Source organism: Thunnus maccoyii, chromosome 16 (genome assembly GCF_910596095.1).
Source record: "Thunnus maccoyii chromosome 16, fThuMac1.1, whole genome shotgun sequence".
Lineage (NCBI taxonomy): Eukaryota > Metazoa > Chordata > Actinopteri > Scombriformes > Scombridae > Thunnus > Thunnus maccoyii.
In genome coordinates this window covers 25,617,722-25,640,672 of record NC_056548.1, presented here as the reverse complement: position 1 = coordinate 25,640,672, position 22,951 = coordinate 25,617,722, and the positions used below count along the sequence as shown (strand labels likewise).

The following is a 22,951-nucleotide window of genomic DNA, read 5'->3' as shown; positions in this document are numbered from 1 at the left end:
ACCAGAAACTAAACAAAGCTTACTGAGGACATCCAGTGGATGAAAAAGGAGGCTGTTCACATACTTTCTATTACATAATATGAGACATACATTTTTCTCTATATCTTTTGTTGCACAGGGATTTGATCACCAATAATTTACTATGCATGTATGTATTGTGACAACATTGTGTTCTGTTTCGTAAAAGAGAAAGAGAGAAAAAGAGAAAGCTGCACTACTCAGTTTCTCTTGCTGTTGTGGTTTATCACCCAACTCTTTGCATGTTGCTGATACGTGTTTGTCTTCGTTGATCAAAGTGAAGGTGTGGATATGGTGTTATTACCCCTGTCCTACATCTAAGCTGTGATATAGGCCCAACGGTTGGGTGGACCACTAAATAACAGGTTGTCATACAGCTGCCATTGCATTTTGCTGTGTCTGTATGGCTTATTGTGTTATTCTGTAAAATGCATCAACTTCACACTTGATTCAGTGATTCGTTGCTGAGATACAGGTGGTTTGGTTTGTGTGTGAACATGACCACAAATGGCATAACAGAAGTGAAAACAAACCCTCCTGTTTTTCAGATGATTCTCTTCTGGAGGACACACGTTTCACCGCTCTTCTGCAGTGTTTGCTATGCCTCTTAAAATCATTTTTAGCCTTTTCTTGTCTTGTGACTTGTAGCTAAAAGAGCTTAAGGAGAGTTTTAATAATCTAAAGAGAATTTGAAAAAAGCAAAAAGGTGGTTCAAGTCAGCCTTTCGAAGTATAACACTATGCTTGAATATAAAAAGATCTTCACACAGAGTGGTCCATATCTGATTGTTCACTGCCCATATTTTTTAGTCAGTAAATGTAATATTTCAGGGCTTTTGCCAGTTGTGAACAATGCTGGTATCTGATAGAATGGAGAACAATTGATGACTTTAATGCTATTGTTGATGTCAGCTTATCAGTATCTGTGATATGTACATTACAAGATAAGGCAATCTACTGTTTCACTTTGACTGCTTCTGCTTACTAAATTCTAAAGCTTCCCCCTTCACTTTGGTACTTTTTTTCAGTTTTTTGTGGTACATTTTTCAGAATTGACATCTAACCCAGTAACAGGAAACAACCCTGAAAAAGTCAGTATATAGCAAAAAATGGACTTCAAGAAACTGTTATCCCACCACAGGGACCATCAAAGACTGTAAAAAAGGTCATCTTTAGCCAGAATTATACAGACTGATTTGTGGTTTTCTCTTTGTGTGTATTCTTGACATGCGAGCCAACAGTGTTTCCAAGAGAGGACTGGAGGCATTTACAGATTTCTTAATTTATATTAACTTTATATAAGGTTAAAATGGCTTTCCATTATCAAGCTTACCGAAAATATCATTTAAAATGGGTTTCTGGTCAGAATTATCCATCAAGGCAACTTTGGCCCGGTTACTGTGTCCTAAAAATGAAAACCAGATCAGGCAGCTGGGAACAAAATTAGTAGTCTACAGCTATGCTAGCAGCTCAGGCTTTAAGCTAAATGCTAACATCAGCATGCTCTCATGCTCACAATGACAATGCTAATGCTGATGCTTAGCAAGTATAATGTTTACCATGTTCACATTTTTGCGTTTAGCACGCTAACATTTGCTAATTAGCACTAAATCCAAAGTACTGCTGATGCTGATGGCAATGCCTGATTTTTTTTACTTTTGCAGGTTTTTGTTCATAAACCAAAGTATTCAACAAACTAAAGTTCTGACATGATGATAGCTAGATAAAAAAGTCACTGGATCACCAAAGTTATAACAATTCACTCTGAGGGTGACATGAATATCTGAACCAAATTTAATGGCAATCCATCGAATAGATGTTGAGACATTTCACTCCAACTAAAAATCTCATGTTGCCGCTAGAGGAAAAGTCAGAGGATGATCAAAGTCAGCTGGCATGAACAAACGTTACATTGAACAAACCAGTGAGTACTTCATGTCAACCTGCATTACAGGATTTCAGGACACAAAAATGGTTACTGATGCTATGCTGCAGGCTACAACACCCTCTTGTTCTAAATGCAGATATCGGATCTTATCTTGACATGATTGTGCACTTTCTTACGTGCCCATCTTTATCACAGACACCATTTTTTATCTCAACCCCATGTGCTAAGAGAAAAACAATGCTGTGCCACACATGATTAGTTTTTATCTGTGTCACCATCTTTGGCAGTACACATATATTGATCATTATTTGAGTGTGTTGGGTTTCTTGTGTTATGTGGGAACGTTGTAGGCCAAAAGTGTGTTTGTTTCAAACTGTGCGGTGATACTTCTCCTTTCTCTGTCATTTCAAACAAATTATTGACTGAGGGTTGATACACAAACAATTTTATGTGCCATAGTTAACAAGTATTTAAGTATGCTTTTTACAATTTAAATATCAAGTAATGATTTAGATGATGATTTACTAAAAATTCAGCAATTGCCTACATTTACTGGTAAAATATGCATTAATTACGATTTTAAAAGGTGAATATAAGTTACTTATTTTACTATCTAGTCCAAATATTACAGTTTCATGCATATTGGCTGAGTGTTAATGTTAACTGGTTATTTAATGTTACAAAGCATATTTTTCCAGCATTATTATGTAATAATTACCTTGTAAATATTAGGTCATATCGCTATTATAAATGCTTTTTAGACAGAACTCAAATTTCCCAGCCCTTTCATTGAACTAACAATGGCTCAGTTGCACCAAGGCCACATATGTGAAAGAAAATACACAATTTCAGACACAGTTTTATTCAGGACAATCAATCATAATGGAGGAATCAGATTAACAAAATGCAAAACATATAAAAGCACTGTAAATGATACAAGAATATGTACATAGTGGAAAAAAATATGGAGATGACTGTAACAGTCCAGTGAGATTATAAGTATGAATCACTTAAGCTTCATATATATTTTCATCATATTCATATACTGTAAAATAAGATGAGCCAACTTATGGAGACATTAGTACAAGTAAAGTACAAGAATGAAAATATGTTACAATCATACATCATTTATACCAGTTATAATTGTTTCGGTAGAAGCAAAGGAACAAAACCAGTCCTACTGAGTTTGGATCCAAGTCAACCAATCATTGTGATCTTTTTTAATAGTTTATGGTGCCGTGTATCAACAAGAATGCACAGACATGTTGGTTTTTTGCCCAATATAGTCTGAAGCAGAGTGGTGCACTGACTCAGTGGCATCTGATGGAGGAGTATACACAAGAGCAAGGATAGAATTTCTTTTTTCTCTTTCTCAACCAACGAAAACAAGACTTCTGTAAATAAAATTTGTAACCTGCTTTGAAAGCTTTTGGTAATATATCATTATATAATATATCATTAAATATCTGTATTTACAGAGGATAATTTGTTCAAATTTAAGAGGTGAATTCTGACATCAGCAGAGTGGACATGTGGATTTGCTTGAGTCTATGAGCCATTAATATATAAAATTTAAAAAAAAAGGCACCATATCTCACTATATTAAATAAGACTTCTACAATTGTTTGCCCTCTTTCATATTTGCTCTTACTAACATAACAGGGCTTTAAGTCCATCTTTGCACAGCTAATTTTGTGTTAAGTAACCAATGCTAAATGGGGACAATGACATAAGATGCGACTTTGAGTCATAACAAGATTTTTACCTTTAAATGAGCAGATGATTGATATTATTAGTTACACCAGTTCTTTTCTAGTTATGCCAAGTCGAAATGTCTGCTGTGAAAAAAGTCTATTGGACTATATAATATTATACGGCCTGTACAGTTTACAGTAACTGAGTAGTTTGTCAAGTAACTGCATTTTTTCCGCTTCTTTAAAGGGGGAACTCCACTGATTTCCTCTGACACATAAACATCATTCCTATAAAATGTGTTCTGCTGATCTTAGCAAGCCTAAGCTGAGGTCATCAAGATTGACTCAGAAAGCATGAAGATTGAAAGATGTGGGTGTTTACCAGGTAGGGAGGGTCTAACAAAAATATGCAATTGGTTGCATTAGAGTAGATGCAGGATCCAGCATTTATGGAGTTTAAGTCAAGATATCTCAGCCTCTGCTGCTCAGTTTTACTTTTAATCATGTCTATTGGTGTTGTTCTGTGTTAAATCATAGAAATTCATACATTCATAGGCAGCAAGCTAGAAAGTGGCATTTATTTTATATTGTAATGGGGTTTTTTTTACTTGCCCTTTGCAATAGTATGAGAAAAATAGATTTTACGATATTGTATCTCAGTAAAGTTAACTCGATAATGTTTCCTCAGATACAACATATTTCAGATGATCTCTACTCACATTCATCTTCAGTAAGGTAAGGTACTAAAGCATCATGCGCTGAATGATGACATGTTGTTAGAGCCGTCTGAAGACTTTAAGCCTGAGATGCAGAAATCTGATGTAGCACGTGATGTGCGAGAAGAGTGGATGTACCTTTTGCTAAAGCACCACAGGTCCACTATTATCTGGCGGAAGTGGTTCCTAAACTTCACCCCTATGAAGGCGTAGAGGATGGGATTGAGACAGCAGTGGAGGTAGGCTACACTCCTTGAAATAGCCAGAACTTGCAGTTTAATCCTTTCAGCCTCACAGCTCCTCTCTTTGAAAAGAGAAAGAGTGTGGTTCAGCAGAGTCACGTTGTAGGGTAGATGACAAATGATAAAGACCACAACAACTGCCAAAACCACGCGAACAGCCTTATGCCTCTGGCTGCTCTGTGTTCTTAGTAAGGTGCACACAATACTTGAGTAGCAGAACATCATTATCACGAGAGGTAGCAGAAAGCCAATAGCCATCTGAAGGCTGGGGACCATCACTTTCATTAGCTTTGCTGTCTCATTCTTGCTGAAAGACAGCTGACACATCACAGTCACGGTCTCAACTCCCAGATTTTGCTCTTCAAAGCGTTCAGTGTAGATGAGTGTAGGCAGAGTCAGAGCCCCCGCAAACACCCAGACAGTGGAACAGATGAGGCGGCTGTAGATCAGGGTTCGTGAGCGAGCCCCAAAGGAGCGCCTTGCCTGAACTATAGCAATGTAACGGTCGCCACTGATGCACGCGAGCAGGAGCATGCCACTGTAGAGGTTAACACTGTAGGCAGACCTCAGCATCTTGCAAGCCACGGAGCCCATTAACCAACTGTGCTGCTCGTTGTATATGATAAATGGCAGGGCTACCACAAAGATCAGGTCTGCCAGCGCCACATTGAAGAGATAGACATCCGTCATCGTCTTTGTTCTCTTGTAGAATAGGTAAGTGACGATTACAAGGGCATTGCCCATCAGGCCAAAGGCACAGATGACAGAGTGGATGTAGGTTTGGGTGATGACCTCTGCAGGATTAGGGTCAAGGTTGCATAGCCCTTCATCTAGGTAATCATAATCTTCTGTGCTGAACTCATATCCTGGAGTCACCGAAGCCATTTTTAAAATCTGGATAAGAAAAGACAACCCTTAAGACCAAAGAGCAGATATTTGCATGGAAAAATTAGATTAACAGTTGCCACATTCAATAAGTCTCACATTATAAAGGGTTTATGAATTGTAACTGATGGTTAATAAATGATGTCTTTATTCTATAACAAATCAGTACTAAGTTTATCATTGTTTACCATTAAGGAAACTCTTAGATGGAAAGTATCATACATTTCTGACAAAACAACCACCCAGTGGGTACAATGAATTCCACAAATAGCAACAGCTGCACACTGCGTGGACTGGTTAAAACTCACATCACAGCATTCTGTCTGTTTACAGGACAAAATGCGGTGTTCTACTTCAGCTCTTCCTCTGGTTGTAAATGACCCCATTTCTGCCTCATTAGAAAGTAAGTGAATGCACAAAGAGGTAGGCTGCAGGTGGTTGCACTCTGCGCTTGTTCGACTTTAGACGCAGATATGATCCTATCAGCGCGGATCTTAAATGTTAACTGAGAACCAAGAAGTGTGTAGAAAGGTAACTAAGCTGTATCAAGGTCCGTAGAGACACCAGGAAACCCGATGACAATGAAAAACTGAGCGTGAGAATCATAAAAGTGACTAATTTCACTACTTTCACTTCTTTTCTCTGCATGACACCAAATTTACAGCACTTTAATAAACACATGATTTATCATTTATGGAAATAGTATGAGAAACATATATATATATGTATATAGTACATGTCAACTTTCTTCTTCAAAACCATAAGATAAAGAACAGATAGTGGTATTATATCTCTTGTTTCAGCTCTTTCACTTCTCACATATCAGTTTAGAAAGATTATATATAGTACAGTGCAGTAGCCAATGAGGAAGGTAGTAGATTTTGCACATATCTGTTGGGGAAGATACTTTGATGAAACGGGAAAGGGACAGGGCAGACTCTGCCTTTTACATAGAAATACATTTTGAGAACTTCAAAAGCGCTGCAATAATTATTTCCGTTTTTTACAGTACTGTATGTTCTGTAAAAGTGTTCCGTCTGTCTGATTTTAATGTGTTATCTGTGAAGCCATTTAAAGCTTCAACGCTTCAAAATCCATTTCAAGCTTTAAATCTGCACATGCACTGTGTTAAAGAAATATTAAAGTTTAATTACCACATTTAGATGCTACCAAATCAATAATGCACAAAGAGTCATCAAAATACATTTTGCGATAACCAGACTGAAAAAAATTGAAAAGTTAAGGGTTTATATTTACCTTCAGAACGTTGATTCTCACTCAGCTAAGTTCTTTATCCTGTGAATCTGATGTTTGATGCCAAGTCAGTGGAAAGTAGAAAATAAAATCCCTGTATCACAGCCTTTTATGAGGTTAAAGATCCGGGTGGGAGGTTTAAATCACAAATACTGTACACTTCAAAAGAATCTAAATGGAAGAAGAAGATAAAGCTAAACTCTTACAGGCTCTGCCACTGTGTGAATACAATGCTTAACTGATCTTCCTGCTTTTGATCTCAAACTCAACTGTGTCTGCTGCCCACCTATTTTTTTTTTAGAGATCCTCTTTATCTGATGGGCCTGCTGTTTACCTACACAAGAATTTGTATCACAAATTCATCACAGGGACATTCCCACTGTGCGCTCAATGCATATTTGTAGGTTTCTGACGTCTTACCAAGCACAATTTCAACAGTTATCCTAGTCAGTTTAAAAAATTGTCCTCTTTGATTGTTCTTCCCTTCATTTTCTGTTTTAATTTAATTATAAAAATCCTATACATCTTTATTCCCTCTACTCTTTTCTTTTTGTGTTTTTCTTTATGATTCATATTTGTAGGCTTTAAGCATTTGCTCCATTATCAACACCGATAACCTACTGAACCTTTAACTTGTCACTAAAAAACCTACTATATGAGAGAGAGAGATAGATATAGATATAGATATAGATATAGATAGATAGATATATAGATACACACACACGAGACAAAAATCAGTAAATATTTGCTACTATGTAACCTGCACAATAATCCGGGGTTCAGCTGCTTTTCCCAAGATGACCAGCAGAGGGAGCTGTTATGTCAGTGGATAGTAGAAAATAAGTGGCCTTTCAGACTGAAGAAACTTTGGAAAAAATGCATCATAATGCCGTATTTAACATTTACCTACAGTAGTTGCTGACAGGATGCTAGATTGACTTTGACTATTGGCAGTGATTTAGTGGAGGGTAAAATCATCTCTTTTATACTGTGTATGTAACCATCCATATTTTGTGCGTCACATCAAGTTTAATGATATAGGCTTCATGTGGTATACTGTCAATGTACATAACCTACACCACAGGGACTAATTGCAAACTGAGTTCAAGTGTTTCTGTGGGAGAAGTTTTTTTCTGTTTAAAGTGCACAGAAGCTTTATGTCATAGAGAAGGAACTTTATGTTGAAAATGAAATCCTAATTATCATAACTGTCAACAAGTGACACCTCTGAATGCAGTGTAGGGCAGCTTTTATTGCTCCAGTTCTCTCACAGTAACTATAGAGACAAACAAACACATGCATACACACCTACACACATACAAAAAGAAAGCATTATAATTTCACAGAGTGTAAAGAGGTAATTGAAGGGCAAATGAAGGTTTTTGCAAGAAGGTGAGACTAAATTAAAGGGAAAACGGTTTACAAGAAGGTGGGACTAAATTGGGAAGGATGTGTTGAGAGATTCAGGAGTCTGTGAGCTGAGACTAGCAAGACGCTGAGAGTAAGATGTTAGCCTTCAAAATAAAAGCATTTCAGTGGAGAATAACAACTCATCTCTATAATGTACAACTGACTACTGTAAAGAAATGTATAGAAATCAAGTCTGTCAACATACATGCTCAATAAATTGCCCAGGTAACATGGCTTACATTGTTGTTGTCACACACAGAACAGCTGGAGCAGATGCTGCAGGGTCCTGGACCATCAGTGGACCCAAAAATAGTCAAATTAGTAATTCCAACTAGAAGACATAGTGAAACATGTTTAACTGCGTGTTTATAGAACAGTAGCCATTCAGTGTTAAAAGTTTCATGATGGAGGAGTCATCACCTCTGGTGCATTGTTCAGATTGAATAATTGGATTACATAAATATAGAAAAATATGGCAGGGTCATGGCTATCATGGAGGGCACTGAGGGCATGTCCTGGGAATTTTAGCAATACTATACTACAGCTGAAACTATTAATCAATTAATTGATGCATCAACAGAAAATTCATTTCCTAATATTTTGACAATCAATTAATCGTTTCAGTAATTTTTAAGCATAAAAATAAAAATACTGGCTTATCTTTATATGATAGTGAACTGGATATCTTTGGGAGTTTGGACTGTTGGTCAGATCAAACAACATATTTGTATATATCACCTTGGACTCTGGGGATATATGCTGGTATTTTTTTCACTATTTTCATTTTACTTTACTTTTTTTTTCTTTATATAAAATAAATACTTACTCAAATGAAGGGTTTCTCCAAAATATTATTTTCACTGACATTCTTCAGTTTTAATTTCTGTGGGGAAAACTTTGAAACAGCATTCAGATCTTAATGTTGGCAAATAAATAAATAAATAAATAAATAAAAACAGAAAATATAATTTAAACAGTCACTGAGTGAATCAAATGATACAATTCCAAGAGCAATATGTATAATGCAATTTTATTTTGTCTAAAAAAAAAGAATAAGGAATAAATCAACAAATGAATGAATAAATAACATAAAATCAATCGATAAAATACATGGATTTAATTTTGAAAGTGTTGGTCGGAAGCTGCACCTGTACCTGTGGTGGGACCGGTGCACCACACACCGGGTGTGGACGCAACAACCCGCTCTGCAGGTTGTCCCGCTGTGTGAATCAGCGGCTATAAGTAGGACAGCTCTCCACATGGTCTGATAGTCGTGCTCGCACTTCCAGACATCATGAGCAAGTCCAGCACGCTGAAAGTAAAGAAACTGTTTAAGATAAAGTCACCGGATAAAGAGAACAAGGAGCTGAAGCGAGGGGGCTCCCACAAAGATGGAGCAGCGACTTTACCTGCGAGCCCCGGTCCCATCAGCCCGGGAGACAACGCCACACTGCCCGCTGATGTTTCACCCATTTCCCCGAAAGAAAAGAAGGGAAGGCGGCTGTTGCCGTTCAGGCTGAAACGGAAGAAATCTAAACGCAAAGAGGAAGGAGGAGGAGGAGGAGGAGGAGGAGGTGATGTCTTCTTCCCTGAGACTGATGAACTGGACAGCTTCAGCAGCCAGCTGTAAGATAAAAACAAGTTCATTCATTTTCCTTATTAGACTTTTTGAAGCCCTTCAGGCTGTTCTACGAGTTAAGACACTTCTTGGAACATAATTAGCCATGAACTTAATAATTAAGTAATTATAAACTTTTATTATGATGTATTTCATGACCACTGCTTTAATGCCATGCAGATGCTGTAGATAAATAAACCACCACAAATAAAGAAAATATTGTTGTTATGAAATGTAATCTATGTAATAATTCACTCTGCAGGCTGGGTGACACCAGTGCAAAAAAACAAAACAAAATCATACATTTCTCATATGTTAATGCAAGTGACTTCACAGTGAAGCTTATGGAGCCCATGGAAACTCCCTTAGGGGGCCTCTGGCAGGCTCTAGACCCCACTGTAGAAACCAGTTCAACACATTTTTACATGCTGACAGAAATGAAGGAAGCAGTGAAGTGTGTGAGTAGAAGCATCTCACAGAGCGACTGTTTTCCCCTCTGGCTCTTTTTGAAAAACTAACCACTGTGGCATTGAGCTGTGGCTGAGCTCGTTTAGTCATGCATCACTCGACTTTGAAAATTGTAGAGAGTTAAACAGACACAGAGTGGAGGGAGTGCAGCTGCCACGCAGAACGGGAGAGGTTATTGTCTCCTATGTTTCCCACTGTATCTTCTCTGTGAGGGAAGATGTGGAAAGTGAACGTGAAACGCAGACTGACTCCATTCTCCGTCCTTAGGTGCCCTCAGGTCAGGCACTTGACCCCTCACCCCTTCAATCTCACACACTGGTCAACAGTGCAAGACTGTGCTTGCATTGGGCAGCTCTGTGGTGGGACCCCTGGATCTGTGTGAATGTGAAGCAGTAAATACCCATGCTGAGTCACTCTTCCCTGGATAAACTTAAGATTCAAAAAGAAATGGGTTAACCTCAAGCGGTTATAATAATGACAGAGAATTTTCCAGTGCTTTATTTATTCCAGATACTTCCAGTTCTCTCTTTAACTTCTCTTCAAGCATGTATTTAGATCCACATTGTTCCATGTCCAAAACCTATTTGTTGGCATCTATTTCCTGTGACTCAGGTTGTACTGTCACCGTTGTCAACAGGTCAACCCACACTGATAGATGCTGTGATATGCGGAAGGCAAGCATTGTATAACATTTGATGCTCAAACAAAAAAACCTGCCGTGGGGGTATTAAACATTTCCCTGTTCTGTCCAAACACATGTAGCGCGATCAAATTGATATTGTATCTGAACAGGTCTGGATCTGAGTAAATATGTCTAATAGAGCAGCAGACAGAGCTGGGAAGCCAGTGACACATGCGCACATGACACTGTGCACACAGGTGTGAGAGGTGAATGGTGCTTGTTTATTGACTTGGGAACATAACAAACCCTTAAGTCATATGATGTGCAGTAGGGCAGCACAATTAATTGTATGATTGGTATGGTTGTGTCTTTCTCACTCAGCGTGATTGGGTGTGGTATTGTCGCTTGATATGAGAGAGCATCAAGTCAGTGATTCTTGTTCGCTGGTGAACTTGTCAGTTAAAGGACGGGTTCACAGTTTCTCAGGTCTGTCTTAAAACAACAGTCAGGTGTCCAAATGAACATTGAACAGGTTTTTGTTGCTGTAATCATTCCTCCTGTTCATACTGATCATTAGAAGATTCCTTCATAATGCACTTACAATGGAAGTGATGAAGGACAAAAGCATTTTCTTTACATTTGGAGTAATGAAATGTAATACTGTGGTAGGTATGGATACTAGGGGCGGAGGAACCCTGACATATTATCATCTCTTTATGTTGTTATGGCTAAGGTGTTAGGAAGCATGTTGCGTGCTTATGCATCCAGCAACATTATCGTCCCGTTGTAGTTGTGTTTCTGGTCACCTCTGTGCATTTCCACAGTTCAGCAGGAATTTTAAAGTGTTTACCCCATTTAAAGTCCCCCTCCAGTCAAAAATGTGTTTTGCTTATTGTTGCATTACTGGGATGTTTGAGCTTCACGGTGCAGAATGACTAGAGGACTGTTTATTCACCTGTCAAAGGAGAAAGTTTCTCAAAGTCTCAACATGAATCTCAGTTCCAGATGTGCAGGTACGAGCATGATTTGTGACATCACAACTAGTTTGAAACATCACATTAGACAGAAAATATTATTCAAAGCAGAGTATTTTTATATATCTTAAAATATATCTGAATGGGATATTTAAACTAAGTCATTAAGTCATTGTCCAAGCAAATCAATGAGCAGCACTGCTTTATGGTGATATTGGATTTTTGCATAGTTTTTGCATGTGTGAGGTGAAGTGCTTTGATTCTTCAGGTATTTAATTTACTGGATTAGCCAAAAACACACATTCATGTCTGGTTATTTTCTACCTGATCAGATTTGTAATACATTTTTTAAGAAAATGTACAATGTCATGATACATGTTGTTATTGCAATTTAAAATGACATATACCATGATAGTGCATTTTATTTCAATCATCCACTCCTTGTGTAGCCAAAGTCAGACATGACTCACTTTTCTAAGCCACAGAACTTCTTTATCATCCAAAACGTGTAACAAGACAAGAGTGAAAATTTTACCTGACAGCTCTAGATGAAAAGTCGTAGGATGATCAAAGTAATTTCAATTCATCGGTTGAATGTGAGTACTAAATTTCATGTTAACTCATTCAGTAGTTGTTGAGATATTTCAGCGTGGACCAAAGTGGTGGATCGAACAACTGATCGACCGTGTTGTCTACACTGAAGAGGTATTTTCAGTCTTTGGATAGCAGCTCTGCATCAAGCACTGTTTTGCTAGTTAAAGGGCTACAAACTATCATCCTGCAGTGACTAAGTAATTAACTTTGACAGTTTTCAGTTCTACTGTCACCTTAATGGTTAAGGAAGATAAAGGACTTCAATGATCTCATGCAGAAACATGTGGCAACCACCAGTGTGCTATTGTGTAACTGATACACCAGTCTTTCCACATCTTTAACCTATGGTGCTCATTGACAACCATATCAGCGTTGCAGTAACAAAAACTCAACTCAAACTCTCTGTTGTTGTTTTCACCTACAGTATTATTCAAAAATTCATTCAAAGTTTCAAACACTTCCCTCACCCCAGTCACTGCAGATGTAAAGTCACATGTTTTTAACCTGGTATTCATGACCTGCCGAGTCAGTTTATTCACGATTGAGCAAATATACACACCTGGGCCATTCAGGCAAAGGCTCTATATTCTATAGGTAAGGTTAGGGCTGGGCGATATGGACCAAAAATCATATCTCAGCATTTTTAGGCTGAATATATTTTCTACGAAATGGGCTAGATGTTCAGTTGTAAGTCAAAACCACATGTGAGATATCACAAGCACTTTTTATTAAAACATACTGCGATCAAAATAAAATGCAAAGACCGTTTTCTTCCCTGTTTGAAAATATACAGCTGCACAATGCTGTATATCAACATGGAAAAGAAAAATGATAAAACAGCCTATATTAAATAAAATAGGCCTATCTCTGAGAATGAGACTTGAAGTGCATTCTCTACAGATGACTGCTCATCTGATCTTTTAAATTTGAATCATCTCCAAATAATTGAACCCTTTTTTTTGTTTTGTTTTTCTTTTACAAACCAGATCGTCTTCAGCAGTGTGGACTGGTGCTTTGTTTCCCTCCATGTTGTAGGACTTGTGAGTGAGTGGGGCCGGGTTTGCGTGCAGAGGGAGAGTGGGGGTGGGGTTGTGCAGAGAGTGCAAGAGAGGAGATATGCAAACACTGGCATGGCTTTACAGAAGAAACCAGTTATATATTTTGACACAACATCAAACTATATCGATAAAAACAGTATGGTCTCATCCTATATCTCCTTTTAAAATATATATATAACGTAAAAGGTCGATATACTGCTCATCCCTACCCATGGTGTAGAAACAGATACAACACTGTATAGCTTATCAGTGAAAAGACTGTTTTGTAAGAGAATGAGATCATTTTAGTTTGAGGCATGTCTTGTCAAAATGACAGAGGTGAATTATGTCACAGTGCTTTTTAATTTCCAGGGCTGTGACTTGCTGGAATTTGACCAGTATAGCACTTGAAAAGCTTCAAGTACTGAGGGAGCAGGGAAAGAACAGCCTGTTCAAACATACTGATAATACTGAAGGACTGGAAAAGGCTCAGAGTTTGTTTTTGTAGACTGCTTGTTTAAGTGTTTAGGTGTGAGGATACATACTTGGGCCTTTTCTTCAGCATGACTGCAACTGTATTAAAAAAGGTCTGGGGGGTGTGTGTAATAAGCTATCCATTTCACTTGTCAGCTTTAACCCAAAACTAAGGTGACGCTGATGCAGTGTTCCAAAATAATTTAATCTGGCAGACAAGATAAACATGTCACACCCTTCAACAGAGGCTGTGGATTCCTTCCCTTGCAGCTTCTAGACAGTCCCTAAGGGGGGGGTGTGGATGTTGAAACACCCCTCCTCCCCCAACCCCCCACCCCCCACCTGCAGTCGCACAGCAATGCAGGCATTAAGAAGTAAATCTCGCTTAATGCAAGACTTGAAGATGAATTATGAATGTGTTGATCATGACTCAAATTCATGTGGTACAATACTTGTGTGTACTAGCCCAGTTAGACTTAATTCATTTCTGTTAAAATCCTTTTGATGCCTAACAGACTTTATATATATATCATATGTCTATGATGATGTGATTTATATACTAAAATATCCAGGAAAAGGAAACTTCACACTGTGTAAAATGTTCATGGAGAGTTTCCTTGCTGTCGATTGTCGGGGCTGGGTAACTTTTGCGTTCTGTTAAAGAAGTAAGAAAACCTCATTCAAAGTCCCATTGATGTAATAATGCTAATTACTTAAAAGATCTATACTTGGGACATAACCTAAACAGTATGTTGTGTGGTTCACTCCATATGTCAAGATAAGGGTGGTACCTTCAAAAAAATCTAATATTGTTCTGTATTGTTCTGTCACTGTTTCTGTTTTAAGCCGCCTTTAATGAAAACCTTTTCCTGTAGTGTGAAAGGTCCCCGGCTCGACGGAAGTGACGAGTCATGTGATTCAAGCAGCTAGTTCAGATATCTGTAGTGCATGCCAATTTATCTTAGAATATAAGTAAACTCCAGAAACACATTTCATTTTTTCAGAAAGACAGATGAAAGAAGTCCTGAATGACAGCGTTGCAATAGTTACAGAAGCTAGTGGAACAGAGGCTAACTGGACGTGACGTCAGGACTTCAGCTCTCTATGTGATAGAGATTTCTGGATTTCTGGTACCAATACTAAAACAATACTTTTTTGATACATAACCTTGAGGAATAATTTGTTCTTTTCATGTAATAAAAGAAGCCAAAGTTCTCAAATATTAAATGTTGCCTACAAAACAAGCAGCATGACAAGACCTTTGTCTTGATTAATTTTGATCACTGAAGTTTTTTCTCATACAATTTAAAATCATACAATTTAAACATGGATACACATCAGTACCAAATATGTCAAAGTAGCATTGATAGAGCTGACAAAAGATTCAGTGCTGGGCTGTTGAGTGGGTTTGCTAAGAAACTAAACCTACAAACATCAGTCACGAATCCCCCAGACAGGTGCAGCTGGATTTTGAGGCTTATACTGTCTTTGAAAGTGAAAGTGTTTGTGTGCATAACATGGACAGAGAAGCTGTGAGCTGAGTGACCTGAGCTGTGTCTCAGTGCTATAAATGCACATCTGTTCACACCTCCTCATTCACATGCAAACAAGGACGAGGCAGGTTTCCATCGGAGGAGACACTGCACCACTGCTGTTTTCAGACAAACAGTGACAGTTCCAAATATAGTGATGATTTCCATTTACATATTCAAGTCAATGTACTGGAAAGGGCTCACTAAGGTAGTACGGTCTACTATCAACATTCTGTATGTTCATACTTCCATTTTGTGTTTAAGTGTTCAGATTGATCTTCTTCAGATTGGCTTTTGGAGAATGTAAGTACAGTATTTGTCCCATACTCCATAAATTGTGTGTTTTAAAAGTGTACCAGTCTTGAAACGTTGCATACGGTGCAGATTTAATCAAATACATATAATTCATCTCTTAAAATAAGAAATAACACATTCTTCCCCATACAATTCATAAACAATAAAACACACCCTTGTCTCTGGCTGTTAACAATGGCTCTTTTGAAATGCCATGTTTGATATAGTGTATATGCTCCCTTAATGTTAGCTAATGCATAGATATAGCTCTGTAGCTGACTTTACGACTCTTCTCTAATTGTGCTGCTGGTACATTATGTTTAAACATCTAAAATGATCCCATTGTCCTTTGTGGCCACTGTTCAGCAAAAGTTATATATGCTCGCTTTAAAGCAGTACTAGCTCATGCTAATAATTCAATATTATTATATATTGACTTTCAGTGATACCTTAACCTAATTATATGATCATATCCTGTTATTGCTTAAACTGCTGCCTTCTGCGGCTGAGAATTATGCTGATAAGAGCCGAGAGAGAGAACCAAAACAGTAAAGCTTAAGGCCGGAAAACCAAAACAAGGAGCTTAAAGATGCTGAGACATTCTGTTGAGTGTTGGTAGCTGCAGAGTTGGGGGATAACGCTGTGGGTTTGTCACTATGATACCCCATTTACACCTGGCATTAAAATGCAATCTGTGTCTGGATAAAGAAAAACACATGTTGGCAGAGGTTTCCTTGACCTGGGACACAACATGTTTATTGATAAGTCCACCAGCTCCACCCAGCTAATTTGTATATTGAGATCCAATCACAATGCAGACACAGTTGAGTAAATGAGAACATATTTTAATATCAGGTTTAAATGCAAAGACCCATTGATCGGATGACATTATCCAGATAATGTATCCAGATCCAGATCACATGTTAATACCAGGTGTAAACGGGGCCTGTGTGACCCCTTTCACATACAAGTAGTCATGTGATCTATTGTTATTAGAAAAATATTGATCATAGCAGCTTTGTGAGAAGAGGCTCGTCTGCTGCACCACATAACAGTAAAACACAGATTATTCACTGTATTGTTCAAACATTTTCTATATTGTGATATATTTATAACCTCATTAATATCATGGTAGTGATTTCAGCCATGTCACCTGGCTCTGGCACTGCTACAGTATCTGAAATATTGTTGATTAAGAAGCTTTTCCAGTTTTGATACAGCAGTTACTTAACACACATAACTGTTGAAATGGAAAAATAATACCAGTATCAGCTATTGCTACAACAGTGATATTCCTACTTTTTAAAACAATCTCTGTTAAACTGATGTGAAGCTGTCAGTATCATAGATGTCATTTAAATTGAACTACTTTAACTGAAACATGTGTGTCTTAAAAATCTCCTGCCGTCCCGGTACAACAATCAGGAAGTTAAAAAACAATGGAATGGAGAAGTCAATTACACTTAAAAGGAAGCATTTATGCCATACTAGTAGCAATCTACAATAACAAAAGAAGAGGTTGATAAGTAATTAAAGTGATCAATTGTGATGCATTTTCCACTGACAGGTCAATATATTATGTGCAGATCAAACAAGCATTGTGAACTCACGCAACTAACACCTTCATAGTAGAAATGTGCACTACCTACCGTTTTGTCGATTGTTACTTTATCTTTCACCAACAGTTGCAGAATTATCTTTTACGTTTGACAGGAAGCAGCACATCAAAGAATTTGTATTGTATTGTGCATCCTTCTTTGCATATTGCTGAGAAGCATGATGTGTGGCACAGAGAGACAGAAAGGGAGGATGATCAGGGTTGATCCAGTTTTTTTTTTTCTTTTGCAAAGTTTTTTGAAACTTATTATTATTATGATTAACAAACCAAATAAGTATGTGAAACCATTCAATAATAGAAAAAAGCTGTTATAACAGTGAAGTCTAGATAACTCGGAGGTCAAGTGGCTGGCAAAACATATCTTGAGCAAAATATGCTTAGTCATTTGCTGTTCTTCACGTCTCAACAGATCTACCTTCAGTTGTGCTTGAGTTCATACTCCTACCTGTTTTCTTCTCTCTCTTATTAAGAGTCTCTCTGCAGGAATGCACTTACCCAGCATAGCGTTTGCCTGGTAGCACTTTGTAGCAGATCAGATAATAAGTAATGACTCACTGCAGATTGATTCACTACCGCTGCTGTTTACTGTAACTTTTTGAACATCGCCGCCAAATCTTTAGGGGCCTTAAACAGGTACCACCATCAAACCACCTATTCTGTACCAGTGGCTCTGTTACAGATGCTTACATCTGTTATAGTATTGAATATTGGTCAGTTGGATGCTAACTGTTTGTTTGTTTTGACCTGCACAGATATTGTAGAGGGACTGGGAGGAAGGAGGGTGTGTAGGCGTGGTAGAATAGACGTTTGCTATAGTGAGGATTCAGAGGGAAAACAAATAAATTCCATCACATGTGACGGATATCGCTCCAGGGAGCAGGTTATGAAATGTGGTGTTTTATGTTTTAACTGTTGAGAAGGATGAGAAACAGGTTTGTGGGTTGAGAAGTAGTCGTTCTCTCTACAGAAACTGGGTTGTAAGTTAAAATATGTCTTTTTTTTCATCCTGCATCTATCAATCGCCTGCATGTGTCAAGTCCATATTACGCTGTTCAGTCTCATGATATTCTCATTATCTAACTCTGGTTTAATGAATCACATGTTGTCTGCTCTGGTGCCACCCTGCTTAGTGATTGACAGGTGCAGTTCACTAAGATCCTTGGTCATTATACATCTTCTTCCATCTAATTGATTATAGTTGACAGATCTATCTATAGCTAAATGAGAAGGAGGTGTAAAGGCGCTTAAAACTTACCTGTTACTGACTGAATTGCAAAAGGAAGAAGACCCGGGGATTATATTGACTCTTTAGGCCTTGGTTACAGTATTTTTTAGCCTTAATCTAGGGATGACAATGTCTGTCCACCACTTTGGTCCAGAGTGAAATATCCTATCAAATAGGGAATAGATTGACATGAAACTTTGTAGAGACATTTAAGGTCCCCAGGAAATAAATCCCAAAAACTTTGGTCACCTGAGTAGAGCTACAACTACTAGTCGACTAAACAGCGAGTTGATTGACAGAAAATTCATCACCAACTATTTTGACAGTCGATTCATCGTTTTGAGTCTTTTTTTTCCTTTATTCCTCTATGATAGTAAACTGAATACCTTTAGGCTGTGGATTGTTGGTCAGACAAAACAAGACATTTTAGGTCACAGTCATGGCCTCTGGGAAACAGTGGTGGACATTTTTCACCTTTTTCTTTCATCTTTTAGATCTTTTACATCTTTTAGACTAATCAATTAATCAAGAAAATAATCAACTGATTAATCGATGATGAAAATAATCATTAGTTGCAGCCCTGCACCTGACTTTTTATGTAATGCCACCATCAGGTTGACCATTTTTTTAGGGAGCCGAAAAGAGGAATTCCACAGCCAAACAAGTTACATACTGTAAAAAATAGGTATCAGCGATGTAACATGCATTTCTGTGATTGTCATATATCCAATGTCATAAACACCAACAGCACTAAAGCTGCAAACATTTTGCTCCAACTGCTCAGCAAACATACACTGAGGAATCTATTGTAAGATGCAGTGATACCTCTTTCTCCATCGATAGTAGTGTCAGTAGTGGTGTCATGGTGGCTTAGGGGCAAAGACATGTACCATGTAAACTGCAAAGTCCCCAGTCTGAGTCCAGCCAGGGACCTTTGTTGCATGTCATAGCCCTCTCTCACCCCACATTTCCTGTCTGCTTCCCAACTACATATTATCAATTAAAGAGAAAAATACCCAAAAGCATCCTCAGTAGACCTGAGCGCGATACAACAGGAAGACATTTTCTCTAAAGCACAATTTCCGTTTTTTCAACAAGGAAAAACTGCAGCTCTTGCTTGTAGTTTTGCCAGTGTGATTGCTCATCTTGTACATGTTGAACCCACAGCTGAATACAGCACTACAAATTACAACTCTCTCCTTCTGGTCAAAGTCTGTGGTTGAAAGTCAATTTGGAAAATGCAGGAAATCAAAGGTCTATTTCTGGAGTTTGGGGAATCAATATAAAAATATATTTTTACACAGAAGGGGTTAATTAAAAAACTCGTTTTATAAAACTGGTTTTATGTAGTAATTTAAAAATGTGCTCTGTCTCAGTCTGAGTCTTTACAGTCTCCATCAATGCCAGTTAATTGATGTGCCAGATGATAATAACATGTCAGGTTATAAATCACCCACATCACCCCACCTGTCTGCATTGTTTGCATTAACAACATTTTTCTGCTCGGGCTTCATGTGTGAAAATGAAAATAGTTGAAGCCGAGGAATGTGCAGAGATGGCGACGTGATGAGCAGAGGAGGTTGTGTGGAAATGTGACAATACTTGAAAACGTTTTTACATTTGCAGGGAATTAGATGTAATGATCCAGTGGTATTTATACTTTCTTGAAACATCCACGTAAAGGTCCAAGCAGGTTTTCTTGTTTCAGGCATCAGATTTCTGATGGTAAAACATGATTACCTGGCCAAGTATAAGCTTTGCTGGGTTTCTGAAAGGTTTTATCTGCATGAAGATGCCAGATACTGTAGTTTGATGTCTGTTCTATCTCTGTGTACAATAGTCCATGGAAGGCTGATATTGACGTCATTCTTTGGTAGAGTTATCTGATTATTGATCAGACTGCATGTAAGTCTACCAACACCATCTCACAATTTTAGCTTTGCTCGTTGTGGTTTAGTGAGCGATTAAGAATAAGTTTTAAGTAAGCTGCACAACAGATGGCTGACGGATCCTTCCTTAACTGATTTAACAACATGAAACTTTCCCACAGCTGATCAGATAAACACACCACACGGCTGTCTCTGGTCCTCTGAAACTAGAAAAGCGTGTGGTGGAAAAAATCTTATTTCTCTTAAACTTTCCACCAAAAATCAGTTTCTAGATAAACTTGGAGATGAATTGGCTGTACAGCTTCAGAATAATGTTTCATTTTTTTATTTACTTTGTCTAGTTTGGATGTTTTTAACAAGGTTGGGTGTTGTCGAGGTGGAGATTCACATTATCATCTAAACACTCTCTGCTTTGTTTTGTATCTAAATGGGCTAAACCAATGTGTAGGAGTCTGGCTGTGTGCAGAGGCCACACACTACTGGGGTTTGATAGTTATTTGACCAGTATGGCACATACTGTGTAAATGCATCTGATTTCCTACCTGAACCTGATTAACTCAAAGCTGTCTGTGTTTTGCGTGCATGTACTATAAATGCGATTATGCACATGTTGCTACAGTATTTGATGAACCAGGCCTAAATCAGTTGGATTTAAATAATCATCAGTGGATTATTTTAAAATAACAGCTACCACACCAACAGCTACCGGAGCTACCAGAAATACACCTCCAAACACAGTAGCTAACACCAGCTCTACTGGTGAAGCTGTGCCAGATTCTCACAAGCATATTGTGCACAGTATATGCTACTACTGTGTGGAGGGTAAAGATATTTTACCAGCTGTGCCTAGATGTGGTAGTGGGCTGATGATGCTATAAAGGATGATTTATGCCCTTAAATCTAAAACTGATTGGAGAATGTTGAAGTTTTTAATTGGGGATGGATTGGTATTATTTTCAACAAAAGAAAAGAAAATGTTGACATTCAGATACTCCGACTTGTCTGTTAGTGTTTATTAGTGTGTGTGTGTGTGTGTGTGTGTGTGTGTGTGTGTGTGTGTGTGTGTGTGTGTGTGTTGTGTATCTGGATTTGATGATTTGTTATTTACTTACAATATAACCTATACTCTGTTGGCTGTGTAAGCTGAATTCAATTCATGCACAATATCAATAGTAGTTTGCCATTATTTTGTAGAAGGGAGTATTTCCACAATGCTATCTTGTGTGTGCATGTGTGTTGCATGGATGTCTGTTTCTCTTATTGTCAGTCAGTGTTTGTATCCTGAATACATTTTGATGTGTTATGGTCATGCACTGCACATTGAATGGCCAGGTGTTAACTCCAGCATTTATAAGCCGCTCATTGTTGCCCTTTTGTGTTGCAGTAGGCCCTCAAACACAGCCGTTAGAATCAAGGTGAGGGAGCAGCAAACAGGCAGGTATAACTAAAGTAAACATGAACTGGCTTCGGTCCTGAAACACATACTTGCTTTTGATCGTGTGCCCATGCATTCACTGGTGGGTTTCAAACACAGAAGCTAATATACAGTGTACTTTACACACAAGCACACATTCATGCAGAGTCACAGTTCTCACACAAACACACCTCTGGGACTGTGAAAGGAGTGGTTTTTAACAGTCCAGTCGGGATTAGGCAAGCGCTGTGAGCTGACACATGTTTTTCCATGGTAAAACAAAGTTCTTATTGTTAAAGGAATGTTAGGCATATAGTAGTTCATCATCATTGTTGCAACACTGAGCACACACATTGGGAAGACATGCAGTTTTATCTGCCCTACTGTTCTGAAATTCTCTCCTCCAAACTTCTCTTCTTTTCACTTTGCATTTTTGAAAAATGTGCTCAAAGCAAGAATAAATCTGGCATTTTTATTCATGTGTGAGAAGGTATCATCTTACAGTCTGTATAAATGATTTTATGCATTCTGAACATGTCCAAAAAATGTAAAAGCTCGGCATCAACATGTCACATTATTGCATTAAAAGTCCTGACAGTACTTCATATGGAGGCTCATTACTGCTGGGGAAAAAACGGTCCATTATAGACATGGACATGTCTATAATAAAAAAGCCTGAAGCCTCCTCAGGAGGACGTGTGTGAGGTGAATTTGAGTCAAAAGTGGTAATCCTTCTCAGAGTCATAACTCAGTCAAATCTTAACACATGAAACACATATCGATATCATTCAGTGTGACTTACACTTCCCGAGGATATAATTATCCTTAAAATTCCACATTTTTAAGTTTTTTTCTGTATTGAAGTGATCCAGTGATAGTTGTCTGTACATTCATGGCCACAGGAACTGCTAATAGCTAATTCAGCATACTTTTAATGAAGCCAATTTGCCAAAACATCAATAAATATAGCGTTAGGTTTAGAACAGGGCTACTTTTAGCTGACATTACAACAGCCCATTGATGAGCTTTTATGGGGTCTTGCTACTAGTATCTAGTATTTGACTTACCATGAGTATTATCATGTAT

The 22,951-nt window shown here is 38.0% G+C and overlaps 2 protein-coding genes across 3 annotated transcripts in view; one reads left to right on the top strand and one right to left on the bottom strand.

Annotated features, from left to right (window-relative positions):
• Nucleotides 1-2,768: 2,768 nt before the first annotated feature.
• Nucleotides 2,769-6,964, bottom strand: ccr6b (chemokine (C-C motif) receptor 6b). Its single transcript, XM_042388770.1, has 2 exons — nucleotides 6,700-6,964; nucleotides 2,769-5,451 (listed from the first exon to the last, which is right to left on the bottom strand). The coding sequence occupies exon 2, from the start codon at nucleotides 5,440-5,442 to the stop codon at nucleotides 4,351-4,353; it is 1,092 nt and encodes a 363-aa protein (XP_042244704.1). The 5' UTR covers nucleotides 5,443-5,451; nucleotides 6,700-6,964; the 3' UTR covers nucleotides 2,769-4,350.
• Nucleotides 6,965-9,303: 2,339 nt separating this feature from the next.
• crybg1a (crystallin beta-gamma domain containing 1a) overlaps nucleotides 9,304-22,951 on the top strand; it is a 46,417-nt gene continuing 32,769 nt past the window's right edge. For both annotated transcript variants that reach the window (XM_042388959.1, XM_042388958.1), the window contains exon 1: nucleotides 9,304-9,732. In XM_042388959.1, coding sequence (XP_042244893.1) covers nucleotides 9,401-9,732 — 332 coding nt within the window. In that variant the 5' untranslated portion in view covers nucleotides 9,304-9,400. The remainder of the gene's footprint in view (nucleotides 9,733-22,951) is intronic.

Coding starts and splice junctions, on each gene's coding strand:
- ccr6b (XM_042388770.1), bottom strand. CDS start 5,442: ATGGCTTCGGTGACTCCAGGATATGAGTTCAGCACAGAAGATTATGAT.